Source organism: Candoia aspera, chromosome 3 (assembly GCF_035149785.1).
Source record: "Candoia aspera isolate rCanAsp1 chromosome 3, rCanAsp1.hap2, whole genome shotgun sequence".
Lineage (NCBI taxonomy): Eukaryota > Metazoa > Chordata > Lepidosauria > Squamata > Boidae > Candoia > Candoia aspera.
Genome location: NC_086155.1, coordinates 94919400 through 94941196, shown reverse-complemented (window position 1 = coordinate 94941196; position 21797 = coordinate 94919400). Strand labels below are relative to the sequence as shown.

The window sequence follows — 21797 nt, the reverse complement described above, 5'->3', positions numbered from 1 at the left end:
GTATGGGGATATAAGTTGATTTTTTCCAATCTGATGGCCATTCCTGTGTTTTCCAAATTTGCTGGCATATAGCATGCATTACCTTGACAGCATCATCTTGCAAGATTTTGAACAGTTCAGCTGGAATGCTGTCATCTCCTGCTGCCTTGTTATTAGCAATGCTTCTTAAGGCCCATTCAACCTCACTCTTCAGGATGTCTGGCTCTAGCTCACTGACCACACCGTCAAAGCTATCCCCCATATTGTTATCCTTCCTATACAGATCTTCTGTATATCCTTACCACCTTTTCTTGATCTCTTCTTCTTCTGTTAGGTCCTTGCCATCTTTGTTTTTGATCATACCCATTTTGGCCTGGAATTTACCTCCGATGTTTCTAATTTTCTGGAAGAGGTCTCTTGTCCTTCCTATTCTATTGTCTTCTTCCACTTCCACGCATTGCTTGTTTAAAAATAATTCCTTATCTCTTCTGGCTAACCTCTGGAATTTTGCATTTAATTGGGCATATCTCCCCCTATCACTCTTGCCTTTTGCTTTCCTTCTTTCTTGGGCTACTTTTAGTGTCTCAGCAGACAGCCACTTTGCCTTCTTGGTTTTCTCTTTCTTTGGGATGTATTTTGTTGCCGCCTCCTGAACAATGTTGCAGACTTCTGTCCAGAGTTCTTCCGGGAACCTATCTACTAAGTCCAGTCCCTTAAATCGATTCTTTACCTCCACTGCATATTCCTGAGGGATATTAATGAGCTCATATCTAGCTGATCTGTGGGTCTTCCCATATCTCTTGAGTCTGATCCTAAATTGTGCAAGAAGAAGTTCGTGATCAGAACTACAGTCAGCTCCAGGTCTTGTTTTTACCGACTGTATAGATGACCGCCACCTTTGGCTGCAAAGGATGTAGTCAATCTGATTTCGGTGTTGTCCATCTGGGGGAGTCCATGTATAAAGCCGTCTCTTTGGTTGTTGGAAGAGAGTGTTCGTTATGCAGAGTGAGTTGACTTGGCAAAATTCTATCGGCCTATGTCATGCTTCATTTTGTTTTCCCAGGCCATGCTTACCTGTAATTCCAGGTGTCATTTGACTGCCCACCTTAGCATTCCAGTCTCCCGTGATGAAAATAACATCTCTTTTAGGCGTGTTGTCCAGTAGGTGCTGCAGATCCTCATAGAACTGATCTACTTCAGCTTCTTCAGCATCTGTGGTTGGGGCGTATATTTGGATCACTGTGATGTTAGATGGCTTGCCCTGAATTCGAATTGAGATCATTCTATCGTTTTTTGGATTGTATCCAAGCACTGCTTTAGCCACTTTACTATTAATTATGAAGGCTACTCCATTTCTTCTGTGGTCCTCTTGTCCACAGTAGTAGCTCTGGTGGTCATTTGATGTGAAGTGGCCCATTCCAGTCCATTTCAGTTCGCTGATGCCCAAAATGTCTATCTTTAATCTTGACATCTCACCAATAACCACATCCAATTTGCCCTGGCTCATAGATCTTACATTCCAGGTTTCAATGGCGCGTTGATCCTTAGAACATCGGATTCGCCGTTCACCACCAGCACCGTTGGCTGCTAACCGTCCTTTCGGCTTTGAGCTAGCTGCGTCATCACATCTGGGGCTAGTTGAACTCATCCTCTGTTCCTCCCCAGTAGCATTTTGACCATCTTCCGACCTGGGGGTCTCATCTTCCGATGGTATACCGACATATCTCTGGTTGTACCGATCCATTTAGTCTTCATGGCAAGAATACTGGGGTGGGTTGCCATTACCTTCCCCAGGGATCGCATTTAGTCTGACCTCTCTGTCATGACCTTCCCATCTTGGGTGGCCCTTCACGGTTTAGCTCATGGCATCATTGAAGTGCTCAAGCTCCAGCACCACGACAAGGTAACGATCCTTTGCTGAAGATGTTTTTGTGCTTTCTGTAAATAAATTTATTTTTATAGAAATGCCTGGTGTGTGACTTTTCTGATCTCTCCTGGGCCAAATGCTTTCTAGCACTCTGCCAACAGTCATTACCACCACCACCACCCCAAAAAAACCAGTCTGTTGCTTTACTGGATTCTCAACTCACAAACTAATACAAATTGCTCCATTACCCCCAGGATATGCCCAAATTATCCCATTAGGGGTAATCACCCTCAGTGTAAAAACCACTAGTCTAGGCAAATTAAATGAAGATGTGAGAGACTCATTCAACACATATTGCTAAGAGAAATTTATGTACTGGCCAGTGATTAGCTTTCCTCACACAATCTAGAAAACAATGCTTTTTTAAAAACCTGCCCCTCACCTCCTTCCCCCCCCCCCTCAATTACAGTGATTGCCTATATTTACCTTTACAGATTGGAGGCTGTGGAGACCATCCAAAGTGGTAACATTGTGCAGACTCAGACCCAACTCTTGTGAATCCTCTATGGCATTTAAAATGCACCACCATTTTGTGCAGGAATTTGTCCTCTCTTGGGTGAATCATGCCATTATCCAGAAATGGAGTTTGACATTCTATTGCTAAATAAATGTTGAATAAAATAGAATAAGAGTTTTTCAGAATGAAACTGCTTGTCAAAATTATAAAATGTTTCCTCAACTGTACAAATTCTGTCTTTGCAAGTTTGAGGCACTAAGATATAAAAATAAACATTATGTTGTATTCCTTAACTGCAACATGAGTCCTGTTTTCCTCTGACTTTCCCAGTGTAAATAAATTTAAATTCTAATGAGCTGTCATTATTCTGCAGTCCAAAATAAAACAGACTAGACACAATCCATGTAACAAACCAATTTGAAAATTGCATTACACCATTTCTGGAAAATCCCACTTTGATATATTTTCTCATGTTAAATGAATATTATGAGATAACCCAGACCTTAAAATTGATTAATAGCATGTTATATGAAAGATATGGAGGAATGTGGTTTGTTTGTTTCTTTGTTTTTTACTTTAGGTCATTTACTGAATGATTGTGATAGATTTTTATCACTTCCTATGTTATACAGTAAATATGATTTGTTTTTCACTGGCCACTGGCAATATATACAACTACTGATACATTGATCCGGACCAGCAGGATTTTCATCTTTAGTGGCACTTAAATTATTATAAGTGATTCTCAAATCTTAAGAAACTAAAAATCTTGTGATTAATCTTTATAAATACTTCTCAAAAAAAGCAATTTGATATAAATATTAATATCAAATATTCTGGGTGGAATAAGGAACTGGAGATCCCCATGTTGTCTAAACTTGGGAAGCTGTTTTAACAAAGGATTCCAATATTTCAACAGATATTAAACTTTGATTTATTCAATAAAAATAATACCTTGGATTTATTGGACTCCATTGCATTTGTATAGAAAAGGAATGGGTAAATTAACCTATTGTTGGAGATTAAATCAGAGTATTCGTTTAAACATGTTTTTGCAATGATTATTCCTAGAATCATTAAATTCTAGGAAGAAATCATGACATATATTAATTTGACTTTGAGGCAAATTGAATATTTTTAGATGTCCATTTTCTCTTGAATTACTTAACTATGTAGTGGTTTGATGGCCAGACCACAGAACCGGATTCTCCGTGCCCTTCTCAAGAGAGTCCTCCTTCAGATTTGGAGATATACATTTATGGCCCCAATTACTCAGTAGCCTGAAGGGCTGATGTTATTTGTGACTTATACATGAATTGGTTACAGATATGGGCCATGTTACTGGTGGTGTTTTTCTTTTTAGGGTTTGCCCCACTTGGTTGCAAAGTCTGCTTGTTTTTGCACCATGCTCACCTAGTCACCCAGTAAAGCCATCAATGCATGATGCAATGAGGGGTTTTGTTTTTCAGCCAGCTTGTCCCAGAGGCTGACGCTTATTGGGGCTGAGAGGGAGGGACTGGCCAAGGACACCGAGCTGCTTTCTGCATTGAGGGGAAGACTAGAAACCAGGTTTCCCTGCACCTAGTCCAGCAAGGTGCAACCATGCTGGCTCTCCCAACAGAGACTATGGATGAATGATTATAATGAGATATGATTATCCTTTATTGAAACTTTTATATCAACATTTATACATATAAGATATATACTCATACTCACACATAAACATATTAATAACAGCTTTTTTTAATGAAAACTGCTGGAAGACAGATTCGAGTTCTGGTTAAACATGTTCTGCCAGCTACTGTTCAGCATTTTTTTTAAATCAGTGAATATATGACAAACAGATTATTATTGAGGAAGTTGTAACTAATAATTAGAAATTACTGGAAGTTCATATTGGAGAAAATTAAATACATGATTTAATTATTCTACTTTTTTTTTAGTTTATATTTGAAAAGCCAATTTCTGGGAATTAATTTAGAATTAGGGATACCTAAGTGTGAATGTGGCACTATGGAAATCATCAGGAACAACATTCTTGAGGAACTGACTTAGGCAACTGTATTATTAGAATGGCATTTTAGGAACTTACGCAGACATGCAGGAGTTGGCTGCCATCCCTCCTCACTGCACACAACGGTGTCACCAGTGGTTTTTTTAAGGGTTTCAAGCCCCTCTTTACATTCATACTGAAGTTCATCCCCAGAGAAGAAAACCGACTTCGTTGAGTTGAGGATAAACAGATCTGCAGATGGCTTTGGACACGTCTCTGAGGAATCAAAGAGTGGATATTATTAATGACCCGCTGTTCTTTTCTCATGAGTGCCGGCCATAAGCTCAAAAACTCCCACCGAAGAGTGACCTCTCAGGCATAGGCACGTGCAGGAAGTAACTGGTGAGTTGCTATAAATAAGCTGCCACTGCTTCACGCTGGTGATTTTGGCAAACATGGTTAGTTGTTCTTCAACTGGGCCAGGAGGCGACAATAAACAACTTGGTCTTGCCGACTGGTTCACTGCCCTTTTCATGATTCTAGCATCTCTTGGCATATCCACAGGGCCATACTGAGCATCTGATTAACACATTGATTTTATATCTGAGTTTCCTTCTATATCATGATGCACAAGATTCTGATTTTGAAATCCTTCGACAAGGAATAGAGGACAATATTTTATTTATTTATTTAATTAATTAATTAATGTATATGGGCACCCATCTCAAATACATGACTCTAGGCACAGGATGGACCTTTCCTCCCCTTATCAACACCAACTGGAACTGGCCCCAGAGGAAGGAAGAGAACCAGCAGAATACAATGCCACACACTCCCAATTTCCGGGCTGGTCCAGAAGGATATCATGATAAATGGTATTGAAAGATGCTGAGAAGTCAAGAAGAACAAGGACAGGCACACGACTCCAGTCCCACTCATGCCAGAGATTATCCAAGAGTGTGATCAATGCTGTGGAGATCCCATACCCAGGCCTGAATCCTGACTGAAAGTGGTCCAGATAATCTGCTTCTTCCAGAGTCCTTTGAAGTTGTTGCACAAAAACTTTCTCAAAAAGGAAAGGTTGGAAACTGGATAAAAATTGTCCAGGAACATTGAGTCAGTGATGGCCTTTTGAGGAGGGGGGCAGACTACCGCCTCCTTGAGAGATGGTGAAACAACCTCCTCTCTCAAAGAGGAATTAACCACCACCAAGACCCATCCACACATCACCGCCCAGGAGGCCTTAGCCAACCAGGAGGGACATGGATCTAATATAGAGGGGCTAAACTAATAGCTGTCAGAGCCCTGTCCACTTCCTTTGCTTTAGATACAAAGGCAAAAAGCTGCTTTGGTTTGACTCCTTACCACGGATGCATGTTTCTTCAAGATAGTGCTGCAGGTGTGAAGAACTGCTGTGCAATCCTGAGCAGGTATGGTTGCTTTAAGTTATTGAAGACAGGTGGTGCATGAGCACCCTGCGTGTTCCAAAGCAACCTGAAGCGAACTCTCACCCTGTCATACCATTTGGGTAGGAAATCACAGCTGTTCAACCTCAGAGTTTTTCTTGCAATATTGAGTGTGTAAGCAGAAGAATCTCTTCCAGCCCAAGCTATAGGCATCTTTTTGAAAAGGATTCTTTTAGTGTTGCAATTTGCAATGATGACATTTTTTCTAATGCTTAATGCAATGCAAAGACATTGATAAAACTTTTGTTCACCATCCATCATTTACTGAGCCTATATAACAAAGTTTCTCTTGGTATAGTTAAATTGAAAATCTTTCTGAATCTGATAGGAAACGACATGAATGGTTATGCAGTATTCAACAGTCTTTCTTATGTTCTTATAATCATGATAGAACCTTTAATTTCTAGCAAAATCACAATACAGTGAACTGACTAATAATTTTCTATGGTATTTTAGAATGTTCTAAATACTATAGAATTTTAGAAAGTTCTGTAATGGGGTTGGCTTCTTATGGTTATGCTTTATCTGAAGTTCTTCTTTAGAAATTTAATACAAGGGCAATGGATCAGTCCTAGATTTTACCATTTAAAATGGGTTATCTTCCTCAGCAGCTGAAATCTACTAACAAGTACAGCCAAATGCCCACAAAGGCTTCACAAACGCAGGCATGCCTCTGAGATGATGTTTTCAATTCAAGTAACCTTGTACTGAGCATCTCCCATGGTTCAAAGGATTTTTGCTGGTTATGATCAAAACAGAATCTGTCCCCTGAAAGAACGGTTTTGTTGGTATATCATTGCTGGAATGCTAATAAGACTTGTGAGTTGCCCATCTGCCAAATCCTTAAGAAAAAGAAGAAAAATGCAGATATTATAAATGGAATGGTAGATGGTTGCATGGGTGAAAGGCAAATAAAGAGTTCATTCAGTCATCCTTTATAAGGAAAATGGAGAGCTTGGAGAACTGAAGGAGAGATATAGCGGCAGATAGAAGAGACTGGATCATGGACAGAAGAACTGTCAGATGATGGAAGTTCAGAAAGGAAATTTTAAAAAGAGATTATCAGTGTTCATTTTTATCTGAAAAATAAAAGAGAAACAACAGTAGGCATTGCAAAAAAGAAAACATTTGTCCTATAAATAAGCACAGTCGTTGATACCTGTAAACACAATCCCCATATACCCATATAATTGGTTCATGCACTGTTTTAAAAGAATTTGGGTCCTCCAAGTATATGAGAGACATGGTAATAGTTCCTAAAGTACCATATTATCAGAAAACAAGGTGGTAAAAAGGAGGGTAACGTCAGTATAAGAACTCTTAGCTTTATCATTTGGACCGGGAGTAAAATTATTAAACTGCATTTATTTATCCCCAAAATAATTTTAGAACAACAGAAGTTATTTCTGACTAAATAAACCTTGTTTTGCCACCCAGGTTTGTTGAAAAAGTCAGAGCTAATGAAGTGGCAGTTCCCCTCTCCCCCCCGAAAAAAACCACTTTACACACTCCTGCTTAAAATTAGGAGTAGCTTTTTCCATTTTCCTTCTGAATATTAATATGACTATTGTATAATTCTACTCTCTGTCAACTACTTTGACCATGAGGAATTTGTGAAAAATGCAGAACATTAATAAACTGCTCAGGACTCTCTAAGACAAGCTATGGATTGTGGCCACACACAACCTCCTTCATTTGGCTTTAGGAACCCCCAAAGTTTCTCTGCTTAATGTCCAGCAGCTGAATAACAACCACATGATTTCCTGCTAATTTTCAGTGGAAAACAAGCTACAATGGTGTATTAAGTTCCTACAGCCTTAATGCAGTTTTAATCTTAACACACACATACCCGCCAATGTGGAAAGAGGTCAAGTATTCCAGGTCTGTCCCCTCCAGTGATGTTATGTCCCTGTCATAACCCTTGCAACCCTCAAATACCAACAGAGATATTAGATATTGTAGTTCAAAGCCGCCTAAAGATCACTTGCTCCTGATCTAAATGGAGCTGGTCTCTCTGGATTTCTGGCAGGACATTTAGGAGCATCTCATAGATTTTACATCTCTGAAGGGCTTACTGGGCAATGATAGCAACTCAAAAGCATTTAGGGGAAATTAGATTTGCTGTTAATACATGTAATATGGAAATAAATTAAATGAAACTGTGGGATGATGTGACTCTGTATGCCCTCTGACTTCAACCTTCGTAATCAAGAACCTAGGCTGCTGCTGCTTCCTCCCTTCCAATCTCTTCTATTTTGCCATTTCTCCTTTGGATTGTAATTTAAGGTTGAAGAGAAACCAGAATATATGGTCTCCTGGTGCTGAGTGACTGTTTTATGCCATCTTTCATTACAGCCCTATCTGCATTTGGAAGCATCAGCTTTTCATAACCTCCCCATGCTCTGGAACAGAAAGAGGATCTATAGACAGCACTGCATGTTTTCCATTCCCATTTTCAGTATCTTCTGTGTTGCAGTGTTTGCTCTTTGGAAAGTAGTAAAGAATATGTGAATTCTACAACGTCTTCCATTCACAATAAAAATGTGTAAATTTTAAGTTGCAAGTCATTTCTTCAATTCCTGGTCAGATATGCTATGTTTGAGTGTCCAGTCCTTTTGTAGAGGGATACAGGTTACAAATGGATGTTATATCAGACTAGTCTTAAACTTCACTTACTAACTTTCCATGTCTTGGTCTGTGCCAGTCAGTTTCAATCTGTCTTCCAATGGAATTGTATCTACTTACTGATACACTTTGGCTCTGGGTTCCAGCCCTCTTCAAGGCACCGTGTCTGTCCCTCAGTCCCTCCTTCTGGAGTTGTATAGCCATTATGACATAAATATCTTGCTGCTTCATTGATCAGAAAATGCTGTTGTCGCTGAACAAAAAACCCTTGAGGTACAGAAACCTTCTCACAGGTATTTTGAACTGCTAAGGGGAAAAAGGAAGTCATTGGTATAAAATATGAACTCTTCTGCATGCCCTCTAACCATGGTGCAAAGACGCTTCAATCACAATAGCATTAAATTGTATCACTTCCACCCAATTCTAAGCAGAAGTGTAGCCAATAAATTTGATATTGTAGCTGAACTAGTAAAATTTTAATTGTTCCTCACACCATGAAGTCTGAGAGCCCAAGTGTGACTGAGGTTGCTGTGATTTGCTGTATTTTTAACCTTACTTGAAAGAAAACAGCATTTAAAAAAGAATTATTGGCATGTCCTGTTTACTTTGAAATTTCTCATTTTGGAGATCTGTTGCCTATTTTAAGTCATACCCCAGTGGTAAAGAAGATCTTTAGAGGACTTTGGAAAGCTGCTGCAAAATAACGTGAGCAAGCTTCAGCTGCTTAGCTAAGTTTTAAAACTTTACGCTAACTTTTTTTCTGGAGTGACTAATGGCCTCTTTTCTCTCGTTTGCTTGCCTCTCTTGGGTTAATATGCTCGTTTGTTGCATATTAAAAAAGAAACAGCCTTTTTTAAGATTCAGTTTTGTACCAAGCTACGTTGGCTTCAATGGCTGAATCTTTGTTCGGTATCTTTCGATATGTTATCCATCAATAACCTCTGAGCAACATACTGCACGTCTCAAGAAAGCTTAAGTATCTATAGCTGTAGAGCAGTTATACATAAATTATGCTTTGCCTTTTCTTTTCCCTCTCTAAAGCTATTCATTTGATACCTGTAACATTCAACATTTCCAGCTGCTTAGAAACTTCTGCCCTGCTGTTACTTCTGTTCAAAATGTAGGGAACCTTAAGTTCACCAACCTATGATTTGTATCTATGTTTACAGCAGGACTATTCATTTGCTAAGAGAAAGGAATACTGGCCAAGTTCTTTTTCTCTCTTGTAATATGTGTACCTATCTGCCTGTGAAAAAGAAATAATATATGCCTCTTCATTTGACAAGAAGCTTTGTTGATATACATTTCTTGTATACTTCCCACATATCTAGAGAGAATCTTTTCAAGGTGAATGCGCAGAAATGCAGTGATAGCATCTTGTCTATTCTCTGTTTGAAACAGCATGCCCACCTATCATGTCTGCCCAGTATCCTGTTGCAACTAAGTAAGTACTTTAGATACAGTATGTGCAAGTTCTGCTAAAATATCCTGGGTGAGATATGTGCCTTAGGCAGACAATTGGAAATTCGTGTAGAATAACATAAAAAATAGACTTGTACAGAATTAAATAGATCAGCCCTTCTGTAATCACAGTAATGCATCCACACATTTACCTTGAAAAGATTCTTTCTGGATATGTGGTTCTTACCGACACATTTTGGTGAAGGTGACCAGCCATTCCTTGTGCATTCAACCACCTGTTCTCCATTATCTGGTTCAAAATTACACAGAATTCGAAGTAGATCCCCATCATGGTATATAGTTCTTTGAGGTCGGAAAGAACCATTAGATATTCTTGGAGGGTTGCATGTAATTTCTAGAGAAAATAAATCATATATTTCATATTTTAAAAAGCTTGTGCTCATATCAGATTATGGGTATTGCTTCCTATTAGCACAGAAAACAATATCATTATTATTTTTAAACTATATATAGCCCTGTGAGACCATTTTATGAAGCAGGTATGTCTTCTGATGGGCACTAACTAATTTAAAACTGGCAGTTAATATCTACAGTAAAACCTATTGTGGAATTACATCTTGATTGAAAGTATTTTAGTACACTTGTACTTATTTGGAAGATTGTAAATCAATTCAGCAACTTGTTATAATTATCCTTCCCCTGCAGCTTGGTTTTGAATTGAAATGTAAAGCTACCATCTGATACACCGATACTTCCTATTCAGTCCCACTGGATTCAAGGGGATTTTATTCTAACCAACATGTAGAGCAGGGCCAGAGAGCTGCACCTGTTCCAGATTGCAAATCGAGCCCCACATGCTGTAGTGGGCCAGATGATACCAAGGGGTGGGATGTATAGTGGGGAAATCCTAATCCCAGCCACAGGGAATTATCCCTCATCCCTCATCCATTTCTCCCTGTAGATGAATACTACATTCCCCCCTCCTTGCCCTAGATTGTCTACCATGCACTTCTTCTAATGGGCAAAGACATATTAAAAAGAAGGTGATTGGAGTCACTCTGTGCCTGCCCTGACTGTGGCAGCTGCAGGAAATATGGGGTGCATCACCATGTAAAACCCACACAAATGATTTAGTTAGAAATGACCTTTGTCTTCCCAACTGGAGAAAGTGCAGAGATCTCCTAATCAGCTGCCCATTGGGCAAAGCGCATTGGGTGCACTCTCTAAAAACAGAGCAAATATATAATCCATGAAATATTGTTGACCATACTAGTTTTTCAGCAGTAAGATATTCCAGTACTAGAGTACTTTACCTAGTTTTATATTTTTTTGGAAGAATATCTTAGGAGGCTTTTTAGAAAACTTTAAAAACAAGTATTTCAATGGCATTAACCCCATTCATTCAGCAACCATTTGAAGTTATAGCAGCACTGAAAAAGGAGATTTACAGTGTGACCAGTTCTTGAAGTTGAAGCTGTTGCAGCATCCTGCAGTCACATGATCACCATTTGTGACCTTCAGATCCAGTTTCCAACAAGCAAAGGCAATGGGGAAGCTGGCAGAAAGTCACAAGACATGGTCACATGATGTCACGCTTAATGAACACAGCCAGAACTGCCATTGTAAATTGGTGCAGTCCCGTGACATTTCACTTTAAGACCACATTGCTTAGTGATGGAGCTGTTGATCCTAATTGGGGGCAGTAAGTGAGGATTACCTGTACAGAGCATATGTCTGCATCAATTTCAGGTAGTATTATTGAAGTATGGTGTAGTAACTACTTGGATATTATGATATCTAGTTCCTTGGTTAAGTGAAGCAAAGTCACTCAAATTTAGTACAAATTCACAAAGCTGGAAGTGTTTTAATAATCTCATTCAATTCTAATCTCATCAAATAATGCAATATTTGATGAGGAATTTGGAATTATACATCTCTGGTGCTCTTGAAGAATCTGCCATTACAAATTGCCAGAAAGCCACATGTTTATAGAGAAAAATAAAAAATGGAATGCATTAAACCTGATCCAAAATAACTGTTCCTTTAATGCAGGGTTTCTCAACCTGGGTTCCATGGAACCCGAGGATTCCATGAGAGATCACTAGGGGTTCTTTGGGAGATCATGATTTATTTAAAAAATTATTTCAAATTCGGGCAACTTCACATTAAAGTGGTAAGTTTCAGTCTTTATTTTCAGTTTAAGAATACTGTTAATGCATATATACAGGCCTATACATGAAACGAATATAAAAATTTTGTAACCTCTGGCCTAAATTTGAGCCTGAATGTGTTCCCTGAGGCTTGAAAAACATTTCAAGGGTTCCTCCAGGGTCAAAAGGTTGAGAAAGGCTGCTTTAATGAATGCAGCAGAAACCATTTCCTTTAGTAACCACCTGATTTCTCTACTTCTTAACTCACCATTTTGAGAAGAGCAACATGGCCAGAGAAGAAAAGCAGCAACCAGGAACAGAGGGTTCTTCATAGCTCTTCAGGCAATGTCCGAACCACCAAACCTCAGTTCATCAGCTTTGCTATCTCAACCGATTTCTCCCAGCAATGATCCCTTTTTGTTTGTTTAGTTTTTGTTTTAGAGAACCTGAGAGGAGGAAGTATTACCAGAATAAGGATATGACCTTGGAAGCTAAGCGAGGACTCCACAAGAGCTTTGTGGGCTTTGTGTTGCAATGGTAATGGCAAACAAATAAAGCAATAGTTCAACTTTTCAGGTAGTGCTTCCAATTGAAGGAAAAATAACCACTTGCATTCCAGGTCTTCAGTAGCAGCAGCTAACAGCAAAATTATGAGCAGGCCATAAATCCTGTTTCTGTGGCTTGGAAAATGTCACCTACAGGCTCTCCCTGTATTCCACCCATCTGCTTCTGAGCCCCTATTCTGCTACAGATGCTGCTGAAGGACCACCACTGGATCCAAGGAAAAGTAGCCTTTACTAAGAGGCTGCCTTTCATTACTTGTAAGAGTTCTGCGCTTTTTCATTTGGCACCTTGCTAAGATCCAATTAGGAAGCCTAACTGTTGTGGTGGTGATCACCACTGCTGCTGCTGCCAGTGTCACCATCATCCTCATCACCATCACAGCATAAACTCTGAAGCAAAGATTCTGTTCAAGCAAGTAACCTTCAACTGTTTCCGTCCAGAAGTCAAATTCCAGGTTCAAAGATTCTGAAAAGATTAAATCACAAAGTAACTAAACCTGCAACAGGGGGAATCATCCCTCAGCAGAGAAAACAAATCATGCCATTAGACATGACATCACTGAAAGATTCCTGGCAACTCAGTCCTCTCAGTCTTCCAGGTCTTAACACGGTATTACTTTTGATATCTGACATAACTATTTGGCATTTATTGTGTCCATAGTTATAGGGACCATGCAGATATCTGATACATTCCTTAAATTATTCTGAAGTTATACCATCTTCAGTGAACAGGAGTTAATGATTAGCTAATCATACCAGGGAGACTGTTTGTACAGTCTGGGTTTTTTTTTCAGATTGCAGGTGTAGAATTGGGTTGCGCTTCTACAAATATCCAGAAGTTCAAAATCCCATCAACCCCTAGAGGCTAGAAGAACAGAAAAAATAAGAGAGGCATTGCCTCCCTATCAGAAGGACACAGCATCTGCCCTTCTTCCCTTATTACCAGGAAAACCTCCTTTTACAGTTGCTGCTAGAGACAACATTGTGTCCCCATTTTATCAATTTGAAATAATTTTGTCTGAAATTCAAAATTCTCACTTTTTGTACAGCTCTGTATAAGAAGGCTTCCTTGCTGCCAACAGCATTTACCTTTTCTGAAGAAACAGTATGTTATATTATCTAGCATATACAATTTGAACTGAGTCAAAAACAGTCCTTCATCTTTCTCTTAGTGTAAACAGTGTTCTTCTCCCCCACCACCTTTAAAATGGTCTTGTCTGCATTCCTTTTCCCCTAGTCCCATCCATAGATCATTTGGCCAGCGTTCACAAAATTAGCCAATCCAATATCAAAGGGCATCTGGCAGAATCCACAATTACGTTACATGTGCCATGAAGGTATTGTGCAGATGAAATGAATAATTTGCAAATGTTTGCATAATGATGTGCACCTGATGTCCAGACCCCTTGTCTCTCTGCAAATATCCATCTACTTCTTTGTCCTTGTTTATTTATTCATTTATTTATTTTCTATCCTGCCTTTATTATTGTTATAAATAACTCAAGGTGGCAAACATACCAAATATTCCTTCTTCCTCCTATTTTCCCCACAACAGCATCCCTGTGAGGTGAGTTGGGCTGAGAGAGAAAGACTGGCCCAAGGTCACCCAGAAGGCTTTCATGCCAAAGGTAGGACTAGAACTCTCAGTCTCCTGGTTTCTAGTGTGTTGCCTTAACCACTAGACCAAACTGTCCATGATCAGCAACTGGAAGTTCTCTTCATGTACCTTATTACTCTTTACTGTCTCTTTACACCTTTCATGTCTAAAGAGACAGAATGTGCCAAGAGCCTCAGTTAGCATCCATTCCTACATCATGTAGAAGGGCTGAAGAAGTGGCTGGTCCTGAGAAGGAATACCTTCAACTATTTCCAGAAAAATCAGCCCCTTTCCTATAACGCTCTCTGGGTAGCCAACAATATATCTTTATCACAGCTTTACTAATAGAAGAATGCATGTGTTTCTCCTTTGTCTGTGGTAGGACACTTAATAGATTCCCAAATATAAGGATGATTAGAAAAGTGAAAAGCAGGATAATTTCTTGCAAGGTCAATGAAGTAAGTCATAGTCCTACCCCTGCAAGAATAGCATCTATTATTCATCTGAGCTGGACTTCAAGCCACAGCTTTGGTAAACATTGCAAAGTTTATTTCCAGGAACTAGCGAAAAAGGCTGTTTATGCGATATACATGAAAGTGTAAATCATCACACATGACAGTGAATGTTTCTTGTGAATAAAATTGTTGCACTTCGGAAAGAGCTTTGTAGGCATAAGCCATGATGAAACCATTAAACCCAAACAGCATCAGGACATCTACTCATCTTGGCTAATATCTATGAGAATTTATATCTCTTTTGAAAATAAAATATGAAAATCATTTTTGCAGAGGTCTTTTATTCATTTAATGAATTCAATACTTCGTCATGCTGAAAATATCAATTTCAATGATCTGTTGCCACTATATAAGAAGTGCTGCTGACTGGTAATTCTCATTAATCAAATGTTTTGGCTAACAATTTATACGTAAAAGGTATACATGCTTGATTTCAGGTACATTTTTTAAAAAATAGATCATGTTACATTATAATACTTTAACTGACTTAAAGATGGCCTATATATTTGTTGATAACTGCATTATCATTTTAACAATGATAACAATTGCTAAAATATGGCTTTTATAAAGTAGGCTTTTAGCTTCAAGTGAACAGCTGCAGACAATCCAGAGAAAATACATTTTCCAAACACAATTAAGTTTCATGTAGCATTATTAGGGGGGAATGATCCATGATTACTGACATTCATATGCCGGTTTAAAAAGGCTCCCGTCATTCATTTACTTAGACCTACAAAATACAATGTGAAGAATGAAGAGATGAATTTGCAAGTTATATTTTAAATAACTATTTCTTAAGCAGATAGCTTTTCATTTGTAGCAGAATGCACCCTTGATAATTTTACAATATTAAACTGATTCCACATATGGGCAATATGTCTGAAATATCAGATATCATTATCATTATCTCAGTACATTAAACCAAATGGCTAAAATGGTGACTCATTCTAGAGCAGATTCTAGATTATACTGTCACTAAGCAATTGCTTGCTTCTTTTCTTCCTCTCTAAAATCACTTCTGATATAATAAAGGGGGAAATATTTTAAGAATATTGACACTAATCAGACATTGTTGATAATTTAGGATATAAACTCTGGCAGGCAGAGTGAACCTGAAGCCCAACCTTCAGGATGAGTAGGGGAACTGAACTGAATCCAAATTTACTCCTGCTCAGAGCAGACCCTCTGAAATCAATTGGATAAGTTAGTTGAGTTATTACTAATTGAAATGCCTTTGATTTCAGTGGACTATTGGATCCAACTCAAGAATTACTTGCTTGATACTGAAATATTCAGGCTGTACGCTGACTAAATTTGTTACGCTGAGACCACTGAAATCAGCGAGAATATTCCATTGAGGCTAAATTAGAGTTTCTACTTTTTTCAGTCCCAGGACAGGGGAATCTCCTGGTCTTCAGTCTGGAATCTGCCAGGATTCAGCAAGAACCTAGTAGAGATGAAATTATGGCAGCTCTTTGTATCTCTCTGTCCCATTCCTAATTGTTTTTAAATGTACCCACCTCCTCCCCACACTTCCCTCCTGTTGTTCGGAATTGAAGGAAACTTTTTTACGTCATGGGCTCCCTGGTTTAGAACAACTGCAGAAGGCCAAGTTGGCTTAGAATCCATTTTATCCACAGACCTCTTTTTGGGTCTTTTAAATATTTCAGGTGCTTTTCAACCCACAAATACCCATATAATATATAAAAACTGTGTGAGTTCGTCCAGCTTTTCTCCCTCTCTTTTATCTGAAGAAGACCTCTTGGCTCAAGGAGACTGAGGAGGAGCCATCTTCTTCCCCTTATGAGGCTTATCACTAAAATAATCTTCTATCCAAGTTATTTAAGGAAACTGAGCTAGTTTGGGCATGAATCACTCACCATTCACCTTTCTACATGAGCCATTCTATCCAGAGTGGGATACAGAAAGGCAACTCCTTAGGCAGTGACGACAACTGGCAGTTGCCTGAAAATCAGAATAGTTTATTCACATTCTGCTAATAAAAGATAGGAAGAAAACATGGAGAGAAAAGGATGAGATAGGAATGGAGTAATAAATAAATAAATGAGACTTGTAAGAACACAAAGAGAAGGAGCTAATGAAAATAATGACTTTATAAAGTTAGCTTTATTTTCCAGGTTGAGGTTCAAGAGAGTTTCCAGATTTGAGACATATATAACCAAAAAGTAATAATATCTTTTTTAAGGCACAAGTCTCTGTACAGGTTTAGAAAAAGAAAAAGGAAAAAAGTCAGTATTTATGAATTAAATGGGTTTTATGAAAAAATACGTACATTAATGCAATGTGGATAGTCCATTTTCCCATTTATGCAAGTAACTCTAAATGGTTTGGAATTTGGATGTGGCCCATAGCCTCTTTTACATACAAATTCAACTGTACTTCCATCCTCAGAATATATTTTAACATCTGACTTCCATCTCAGGCTTATATTGTGTCGCTTCAAATCTTCTTCATTTGCTGTACAAGGAACTGCAGAAGGGCACAAATCAGATGGTATTTAGATTAATTTTACACAAAGAATTTGTTGGAGAATGGGATAAAAGTTTATACATGAAAAGTCTATGTTGGAATAGGGTGAAGGCTGTTAGATTTGAGCAAATCAATTTGCTCTCTCTTCCCCTTCCCCTTCCCTTCCCCTCCCCTCCCCTCCCGTTTTCTTTTTCTCTTTCAGCTGTTATCATTCATTAACTAAACTGCCTAACTCACACAAACCTCTTTTAAGCAAGACAATGTTATAAATATATAAAGAAGAAAGTGATTTTAGCCTTTTTCTTCCAGTTTATATATTTATGTATTTTTATTATTTATTATTACCTTTTATAAATAACTCAAGGCAGCGAACAAACCTAATACTCCTTCCTCCTCCTATTTTCCCTACAATACCAACACCATGAGGTGAGGTGAGTTGGGCTGAGAGAGAGTGACTGGCCCAAGGTCACCCAGCCAACTTTCATGCCTAAGGCAGGACTAGAACTCTCAGTCTCCTGGATTCTGGCCCATTCCTTTAACCATTAGACCGAACTAAAAATTAATTTGCTTATGTATTTATTAGACTTGTTAAGGCCACCCAACTCCTAAAAGACTCTGGGTTACTTACAATATATCCAATATATAAGTTTAAAAAACACAGCTAAAGCAACATGACCGCCTGGACCAAAATAGCATTCCCAATGTTCAGAAAAATGACTGGACAGGGACTCCACAGACACCCTAACCCCAGGCCTGGGAACAGAGCCATGTTGAAATGGAAAGTCTGAATTATACAAAGACCAGGTTCAGTCAACTGCTACTGCGATGTAATTGTAAATCTTTTCTTTCAACATAGACTGATCAGGGTAGCAGTGACTGGACCAAAGTAGGTAGCAGGTCTGCCATCCATATTTAAAATTTCTGGGTTTCACAAACCATTTTTGCTCTCTATAGATTTAAATTTTATTAATTTCGAAAAAGCCCAGTGGTTGTTAGCCAACTGGGCTTCTTACAAATTCTCTTGACTTACAAACATATTTCTGAACATCCCAGAATCTTTCAAGCAAATAAACATTACTCCCGTATTTCTGAGTGAGTTTGTATAGTTCCCAACTTGTAGTCACTCAATCATAGAAGTTGGCTATTCAGGGAGGGAAGGAGGGAGGGGATGATGGTTAGAGTGCCCTGTCTTATGCTGTAGTGTGACAATCTTCTTATACTATTACACTAAGAAGGAGACAATATAGACTGCATCACTAGTAGTAAAATATTCTTTTATTTAATAAATCAAAATCTGAATGTTGACACACTTTTTAAATCAGGTCACTGATTAAAACGTAACTAATGTTGCATTAAGTGCAGCTTAGGGAAAGAAGAATTTCACAGGAAGTTTCATAAAATCAGAAAAAGATCTGCATGTGGGAAAATGTCTTGTTTGGCTCTGCTTCATTATGAGGCATTCAAAATCTTCATCTGCAACTAGTGAAAATTTTTTGCCTAGCAGCTCCTAGCTCCCTTACAAGGCTATAAATATATCTTCTGACAATAACATATTGACACAAAAGCTGGGCCATCACAAAATTTATACAATTCTAGAAGTATAATATTTGATAAATTGATAAAGAATGAATAAATAGTTACAGTATAAATGGATACAGAATTACAGGAATTATTTATACCTCTGCATGATGGTTTTTCTGTCCAGTGGCCATTTTGACAAGTCACTCTTGGAGATCCTTCCATTCTATGGTAACTTTGGCATTGATAAGTCACAAGTTCACCTGAGAAATATTGCACCTTGGCTATCTCTAAGATGTCTCCATTGTCCACAGAAGGTGGGCGTCCACAAGTTCCTCCAAGATCTACATGAGATAGAGAATCTGTTGAGAAATTCCTATCACAATCACTAATATTACAGTGTATCAATGCATGCTGATACACACACACACATTTACAGGTTTATTTTGTTCAGCAGAATAATACGGAATTACATCAGATAAAAAGATTAGCTTTGTTGTATTGTATTCCTTGTTTAAGTGATGGACAGAGAACGATCAAAAAATTGTCATTTGTATTATCTTTCAACTATGAGACGTATTCCTTCAGCACTTTCTTAGTACTTCAGTCAGACCTGTGAAAAAAATGAACATATATCCATACAAACATATATCCATGCATTATGAAGTTTACATCATAATGGTGTGCTGCTGTTTGCATCATTTTGATAAAAGCATTGAATCCTGTGGACCTTCCAGCTTGACACTGCTATGATTCAATGGTTCTTAGCTATAGGGATTTAATGGGAGATGCAGGTTATCCCCCAAAGAAAAAGTCTGCAGAAAGCAGATAAGACTAGAGGACACCATTGGAAGATACCAGATTCCAATGGGAAGTTAGCTCTATTCCCTTTGAATCTGCTTTGGGCTCATGCTTACTCTGAGTTATAGTTTGTTTCTAACAAAGAAACTCTTAGATGATACCTAGATTACCCAAAAATGATAGACCCTTAGACCACCCTATGCAAGTGGAAAGTCAGTTTTTCATCCGTTCAGCAGACTTGAAGAAACTTCCTTAATGAATTCTTAGAGTAAGATCACTCACACTTGTAATAAAAGAATTAGGTTATCAAAAGAATGCTTTTGAAAGACTGGGTGTTTATTTTCTCTCCAGTTCAAACCATCAATATGAATTTAACTCTAATTCAGCTATCTTTTAAGCAATAGTGAAAGGAATAAATTTCTTTAGGGTTTGTCTGCTTGTTTGTTTGTTTTGTAAAGAGACCCAATTAATTCCAACAAACATTTGGGCAAATAAGCCTGCCAACAGTAAGGTGCAATTAAAGAGAACTCTGGAGGAAACAGGCTATCTGGACACAAGACAGTCTGGTTTCAGACCTGAGGTATGAGATGGAAAGTGAATTGGTTATTCTCATGGGAGACTTGTGGAGGGGCTTGGGTGGAGCAAAACTGTCCTTGCCCTCCTAGATCGCTCAACAACTTTTGATACTGTCAATCACAGTATCATTCCCCACCTGCAAGGGTTGGGAATCAGGGGATCGTGTTGCAGTGGTTCCACTCCTACTTGAGTGGGAGAGTGGTGGGAGAAAAGTCAGACCCTCAGATACTTTGTTATGGGGTGCCCCATGGTTCGGCCCTTTCCCCTATGCTGTTTAACATCTACTTGAAATGTCTGGGACAGGTCATCCATCAATGGGCTGATGATGCCTCAATTGCACATCTCCATGCTGGGTCTAATGGGAGATGCAGCAGGAGGCCTGGACATAATCAGAGTCTGGATTCAACCCAGACAAGATGGAATGGCTGTCAATTCAGAAGCCTTCTTATTCCAGGATTGTATCATATTTGACTGTTAATGGGTTTTGCTTTCCCAGAGAGAACAGTTTCATAACCCGGGGGTTCTCCTGGTCTGACAGGTCCTGCACAAGGAATAGGTGGAAGCTGTGGCCAAGGAAGCATTTGCCAGTGTTGATATGCCAGTTGTGGTTTTTCCTGGAACAGGATGCTCTGAGGACAGTCACTTATGCCCTTTTCATCTTCCAATTAGATTACTGTAATTTGCTGTACGCATTAGGCAAAGATCTAACTCTCTGGAGAAATCTGCAATGCTGGGAAAGGTGGAAGGAAAAAAAAAAGAATGACCAGAAGCAAGGTTGATGGACTTGGTTAGAGTGGCAACAAGTATATAGTTCGAAGATCTGAAGAACCAGGTTGAGGACAGATTTTCCTGGAGAAAATCTATCTTTGTGGTTGATAAACTAGATATAGATTATTTAATATATATTTTATTTTATTTTTTACTCTTATTTTTACTCTTATTTATATTATTTATTACTGTAATTTTATACTGTATATTTTATTTATTGTGTGATTGTTGTTTTAATTGATTATTGTAAACCACCCAGAGTCCCCCGATAGGAGGAGGTGGGCAGGGACAAATTGGATAAATAAATAAATAAATAAATAAATATAGTTTAAAATCTTTCAACAACAACAACTAATGAACTTAAGAATTCTGATATTGCTATTACTTCCTCTCTTAACAGCTCTTTTCCTGGTAATTTAGTTTCTTAAGTATGTGGGGAAAAGTTATATTCTGTCTCTCAGTTACAATTAGTTCATTATTAAAAATTTACAATTTTAAAAATTAACATTGTATAATTGTATTTCCATCACTTACCATTTGGAGAACAACTGCATATCCATAAAAGAAATGAAACAAGGCAGAGCAGACAGTCCTGTTTCATTGCAGTTTCAAGGGTTGATCTGTAATACAGAATATTTATAGTCAATAATTAATTGCCCTAATTGTTACTTTCTAAGAACAAATAGTGCAAAACCTTTTGCTTTGTTGACACCAAGTATCTTTTGTTTGAGGTGTTTGAGTCCTGGTTCTTAAATAGAAAAAAAAGTGGTCCCACCCACAAGCAAGAAGGAAGCATCAGTAAGGCCAGGGAATCCCCACTATTTGCAAAAGTACAGTAATGACTGAGACAATTAACAATATAGCAATGAAAAGCCTTAAGGATGAAATGCTGAAACAGCTCACTGAAGACTGAGCATGCTGTGTGGGCGTGGAATGCTGGCTCAAGAGAG

General features: G+C 38.4%; 2 protein-coding genes across 3 annotated transcripts in view; both read right to left on the bottom strand.

The window, feature by feature from the left end:
• The window catches only part of LOC134493669 (complement factor H-related protein 5-like), a 73949-nt gene extending 61514 nt beyond the window's left edge, over nt 1–12435 (bottom strand). Inside the window, exons 1-5 of the mRNA XM_063298389.1 lie at nt 12288–12435; nt 10096–10263; nt 8568–8753; nt 4456–4632; nt 2333–2506 (exon numbers count right to left, since the gene is read on the bottom strand). Of these exons, the coding sequence (XP_063154459.1) occupies nt 2333–2506; nt 4456–4632; nt 8568–8753; nt 10096–10263; nt 12288–12351 (769 nt within the window). The 5' untranslated portion in view covers nt 12352–12435. The remainder of the gene's footprint in view (nt 1–2332; nt 2507–4455; nt 4633–8567; nt 8754–10095; nt 10264–12287) is intronic.
• Nucleotides 1–21590, bottom strand: part of LOC134493672 (complement factor H-related protein 2-like) — a 42746-nt gene extending 21156 nt beyond the window's left edge. The window contains exons 1-5 of one of the 2 annotated variants that reach the window (XM_063298393.1): nt 21382–21590; nt 18864–19046; nt 16988–17184; nt 16575–16659; nt 14707–15424 (exon numbers count right to left, since the gene is read on the bottom strand). In XM_063298393.1, the coding sequence (XP_063154463.1) occupies nt 16600–16659; nt 16988–17184; nt 18864–19046; nt 21382–21448 (507 nt within the window). In that variant the 5' untranslated portion in view covers nt 21449–21590 and the 3' untranslated portion in view covers nt 14707–15424; nt 16575–16599. Of the gene's footprint in view, nt 1–14706; nt 15425–16574; nt 16660–16987; nt 17185–18863; nt 19047–21381 lie in introns of those variants that run through there. The other variant, XM_063298392.1, reaches the window with a different exon arrangement.
• Between the last annotated feature and the right edge of the window lie 207 nt (nt 21591–21797).